At 35.1% G+C, this 5,212-nt stretch overlaps 1 protein-coding gene across 6 annotated transcripts; it reads left to right on the forward strand.

Moving 5' to 3' along the window:
- Positions 1,639-3,408, forward strand: LOC110268671. 6 transcript variants are annotated; one of them, XR_002357075.1, is made up of 6 exons: positions 1,639-1,777; positions 1,826-2,032; positions 2,107-2,321; positions 2,424-2,516; positions 2,618-2,714; positions 3,274-3,408. XR_002357075.1 is itself a non-coding variant. In XM_021115355.1 (6 exons), exons 2-5 carry the CDS (start codon positions 1,844-1,846, stop codon positions 2,675-2,677), a joined length of 561 nt encoding a protein of 186 aa, XP_020971014.1. In that variant the 5' UTR covers positions 1,639-1,777; positions 1,826-1,843; the 3' UTR covers positions 2,678-2,714; positions 3,274-3,408. The 6 variants fall into 6 exon arrangements, 3 of the variants coding, with proteins under 3 accessions (XP_020971014.1, XP_020971035.1, XP_020970982.1); XR_002357079.1 differs by having other exon boundaries at positions 2,618-2,699; positions 3,266-3,401; XR_002357063.1 differs by having other exon boundaries at positions 3,194-3,395.

A 5,212-nucleotide genomic window follows, 5' to 3' on the forward strand; every position in this document is an offset into this window, starting at 1 on the left:
GTAAAAAATAAAAAATAATTAGTATTGATTTAAATATAAAAATATTGGTTATCTAATATTTTTATTTATAATAATATTTAGGGTAAAGTATACTTTTTGTCCTTAAAGTTTAATAAAAGTTTCAAAAATATCCCTAAATTTTATTTTGTTTCAATTTTGTCCCAAAAGTTTTCGATTTGCATCAAATATACCCTCGACGGCTAAATTTTCAAAAAAATTTAAGACTAATCTAACAATAATGCATGAAAATTATGCTTGATTTGCTTGTATTGAGGGTTGTTCTTATGAAATTATTGTTGAATTGGTCTTAAATTTTTTGAAAAATTAGCCATCAGGGGTATATTTGATGCAAATCGAAAACTTTCGGGACAAAATTGAAACAAAATAAAACTTAGGGGTATTTTTAAAACTTTTGTAAAACTTTAGGGACAAAAAATATACTTTACCCTACTATTTATTATATTTTTATTAGTTTTTATGTAAAATCATATTTCTGGACTTTAATATGAGTTTGTGTGTTTTTCTATGATTTCAGGTATTTTCTGGTTGAAATTGAGGGACCTGAGCAAAAATCTGATTCAGAGCCTGAAAAAGGACTGTATTAAATATCTTTTAAAAGGCTAATTTTTTTTAAATGAATTACAATTGTGTATTATATCCTATTATTATAAACTTTCATCTTTTTTTAATATGTAGTTTATTTTTTTCTGAAATTGTAAATAATCAAATTGCTGTGAATGATTTCATGATTATCATGATTCAAAAGGAAAGCGGACGGTCTAATTTCATGAAGACCAAATTTAAAATGATATAGGAGGGACAAATCGGAGAATTCGATTTGTTTGATAACATTTTTTAAATCAGAAAGAAATAAATCGTTGGGTCTGATTTGCATAACTAAATATTTTTTAAATTCCAAAAAGCAAATTAATTGGTTCCACTACGGCAGAAGTGGAGAGTAGCGGCGGGTGAGTAGCGGCCGTGGCCATAATCGTCGCAGACTAGAAGGATCGTGGTAGAGTTGAGCGGCGGTTTGGTAGAAGCCACAAAATGGCCTTGTATCGCGGCTGGGCAGTGAAAAACACTGCGGAATTAGCATACATATCTTCAAGCTTCTTTGGATAATCCTATCTGTTTGGTGCGAACAAGAGGGAGCAGAGGCGCGAAACACACCCACCCTCCCTGGGCTGCAACATCCCCAGCGACTGCTTCAAGAAACGCCGCTAGGTGAGGTTCTTATCTTAATTCATTTTTCAATTTCCCTTTTTATCTTCTAACCACTAATTGATTTCTCCCAATTTTGAAGAAACCCGCGAGTTGAGCTTCGTAGCGCACTAAACACTACTGTCGTTTCTCTACCGTGCGCCATTGCTGTCGATCCGTCCACAGTTCCTGAAACCCTACCCCCTTATCCACAGTGCGCGAAATCCCTCTCTTCAGCTCCACTCTGCGCCTCTGTGTGAGTTTTCAAGTCGCAGAGCCCCCATCAGTGTTTCTCTCACCGGCATCGAAGTTTCCTATATCCTCGATCCTGCGCGACACCATTACACCCTCCTCCACCGTGAGCCAATCCAAGCTATCGTAGCATCTCCCCTGTCACTGGTTCGTTCTTCCACTGTGAGCTAATCAGAGTCACAAAAGACGCAAGACTACAGAATTTTGGATGGTTAAGATCACTGGTAACGTATTTAATAATTTTTCTTTATTCAATTTGAGCTAGATTCCATGTTATATACTTTTTTTTGTGCATAATGTCAACAACGGATGCACACATAGGGTATTATATTTGGCTTATGGATTCCGACGGCACAATCAAGCCGGCAAGATTAAGCGTGAGGGGGCTATGGAACGGCCTAACGGTAGAAGGATCGTGCTCAGGTTCAACAACAAAAAGCAGCCAATTGGAGACGAAGCTGGACTATTGAGTAGGGTGCTTGGTCTGCTGGGATCTAACTATGAAAAATTTTCTATCGGTAAGGAAAGTTGGCATAAAATTACCACTAAAGACAAGGTTTATAACGAATGTGTCAAGGTAAATGTTTATATTCCCTTTGAATTAAATTTGCTTATTTTTATAATTATTGACAAATTGTATTATATGTGCAGCAAAATTTTCACTTTGATGAAGATAGTGAAGGAACTATCAAGAAATATATTTTGAAAAGTATGGGAAGGTCTTGGAAGGAAACAAGGCTGAGGTTGTATAATGCCTTTTACGAACCAACATTCACATTTGAGCAAAATATTGAGCACCGTCCGCCGGAAATTGATCGAGAGCATTGGAGAAAGTTCCTGGAATATCGCACCAAAGTTGAGACGAAGTTAATCTAGTATATCATTGGTAGACAACACATCAATTTATATTTGCATTGAGTCTTTTTAAATCAGTATCTAATCACCTTTTGTCTCTGATGGACTAATAGGAGAAGTGCAGGAAAAATGCGATTAATCGATCAAAACAATTATATACTCACACTGGCGGTTCGAAAAGCTTCGCACGGCGGATGGAAGAAGAGGTACTCCACTTTTTTATTCACTGTTTGGACTATCTCTATGACTTAAGTTTCCTTGATTGTGTGGAATACGGTAATGGAATAAACTTTGTTGTTACAGTCTGAACAACAAGGAAGGAGAGTCGGTAGAGGAGAGTTATAGATCACAGTGCACAAAAAAATGATGGCTCCTATATCATTGATGAAGCAAGAGCAATTGGTGTAAGTACTACTTGTTAGAATTTATCGATAAAATTATGATCTCAAATACGTTAATAGTTTACTTCTCTATTTTATTTTGTTCTTTATTTCTTTGCTGAATGGTTTGGACTTGGGTTGGAAACAACAATAAGATATTCAAAGATGAGTTTCTATTAATCCTAATTCAAAATGGACCAAAAGAAATTTTCAATTTCCAATTCCACTTACTTTTATTATTTTTCTAATTTACCTCAGATGTTTCTAGACAGTTTAAACTTCAATGTAATTTAGAGACAGTTGGGTTAAAATTGAAATAATTCAGTTTCACTTATCCCTTATTTCTTTTTATAGTGTTTGGCATCCTATGTAACAATTATTATTTTGGTTGTTTTACGTAAATAACTTTCGAACCCAATTTTTTTCTCTCATATTTGACTGTTTTTTTTTATTAAGGTAGACCTATCAACAAAATGATTGTATTTGCTAATTTGTGTCTGTAGAAAAGAATTGAGGAGATTGAGCAATAGGATGAGTCTTCTAGAGTGTTGTCTCAAAATGATTCTATTGCTCAGGTTTTCGGAAAAGAGAAATCGGGTAGAGTACGTGTTGTGGGTTTCGGTCCGACTCCTACTCAACTCTTCGGTTCGAATTCACATGCGACAGGCAACGGAGTCGAAGTAGAGGAGACTCAGAGGATGCTGTTTGTACTGCAGGCAAAGCTGGAAGGCTAGAAGTTGAAGAGGAAGGCGATGGAAAATGAGGCAACAGCAGAGAAGAAAAAGATGCAGGTGATGGAGAGAGCTCTGATTTATCTATTTCGAAGGCAGTGTGAGGAGCTGCCACGAGACATCGCTGTAGGAATGAGTTTCGTGGAATGATAGAGTGAACAATAATAGTGTATTAGGATTGTAGATATTTTGGATTGAAGCAAACTTCATTTTTGAATTAGACTATGCAACTCTTTGCAAGAGGTTTGTTTTCTTCGTATTTTTATGAATATATTATTTTGTTTTGCAGATAATTTATTTGTTTTTTCTACAGGTTTACATTCTAAGGTTGAAAATATTAACTCTTAAGATATTAAAAAAAATCTAAAAAGCAAAAAAAAATTTCTATAATATCTTAAAAAAATTATACGATTTTTTTTATAAAAACCCAAATTTCTTTTTTTTAATTCTTCTTAATTTACCGGCGGTTTAAAACTGCCGAAAAGTCTCTCAAAGCTACTGAAAATCTGTCAGAGATTGCAGCAGTTTGCAACCGCCGGTAACTATTTCCGAAAGCTTAATTATGTTTTGTGGCGGTTTTAAAACCACAGCAAAACACGCGGCAGCATGAAAACATCAAGGTGAATAGCGGCGGTTTTAGAACCGCTGGTAAACATGCTGAAAATCATGTCACTAGCGTTTGGCGACGGTTTTCTGAACGATTGCCGTGAAATATTGATTTAGCGGCGGTTATACCAGCATTTACTGAAAATCGCCGCCAAATCTAATCCCCGCGCCCATAACCGTGGCGGTCCGGAGAGTCGTCGGCATTTGAGTTTGCGGCGGTTTAAAACCGCCGCTAATCATTAAAAAAAAAGCTTTGGTATGTTGTGCCTCCCTTGTAGTGTCCGATTTATGTTTTTTATGAATATCAAAATAAGTAAGCATAGGGTACGATTTATGGAAGCTTTATATAGGTAGCGTGTCTTTGCCAATTGCACATTCTTCTCATTCGTCTTCGCCTTATTGTTTCTTACAGTAATATAGAGAAATTCGAGTGACAGTGACTGGAAAAAAATAGATGATAGAGTTATCTATTACCGTGGTCAGATTTTATTACAAACATCTGAAGGGATGGGATTTGTATATGAAAATCCTCTGAACTTGTTCCTTTTATACTATCATTTGAAGAAATAAAAGATGTGATTTGTGAAAGGATAGATCCTCAAATATCGAAGAGGCTGTCATGTATTTTGTACATGCATTCTGTATTTCTGTATAAGTGCTTGGTGGGTTCATTTAATTTCAAACGAAGTATGTCACCAATGAAGCATGTCAGAGATGTTTTCAATCTATTATCAAACTTGATCACAAGTGTTATTCATCGAGCTATAGATGGAGTTCAAACAAACTCAAGTCGACCGAAATATCGAATGGGAAGATTATGACAGTGATAGCGAGGAGGAGTTTGAAAGCAACTTTGAAGTTGTTGATCCAAATGAAGATGAAGATCAAGCTGATGACACTATGAAAACAGATGTGACGAAGATGACAAATACACTAACAAACCAGCATCAGATTAGTTTGAAGAGCCATCTTGCATGTGCTCGTTGAATTTGAAAATCATGCATGCACTAAATATATAATTTAGATATTTGTAGGCAGATTAAGTTCATTATGCAATTACTTGACTAAATGACAAGTATCTAAATTGTGTATTTATTTTGTAGATTAATATGATTTGTAGGATAAGATTGTAATTATCAGATATATAATATAAATAATATTTATATTGTAGTCTATATATTTATA

This window comes from Arachis ipaensis, chromosome B01 (assembly GCF_000816755.2).
Source record: "Arachis ipaensis cultivar K30076 chromosome B01, Araip1.1, whole genome shotgun sequence".
NCBI lineage: Eukaryota > Viridiplantae > Streptophyta > Magnoliopsida > Fabales > Fabaceae > Arachis > Arachis ipaensis.

Coding starts and splice junctions, on each gene's coding strand:
- LOC110268671 (XM_021115355.1), top strand. CDS start 1,844: ATGGAACGGCCTAACGGTAGAAGGATCGTGCTCAGGTTCAACAACAAA. Junction 2,033..2,106: donor TTTATAACGAATGTGTCAAG/GTAAATGTTTAT, acceptor TTATATGTGCAG/CAAAATTTTCACTTTGATGA. Junction 2,322..2,423: donor CGCACCAAAGTTGAGACGAA/GTTAATCTAGTA, acceptor ATGGACTAATAG/GAGAAGTGCAGGAAAAATGC.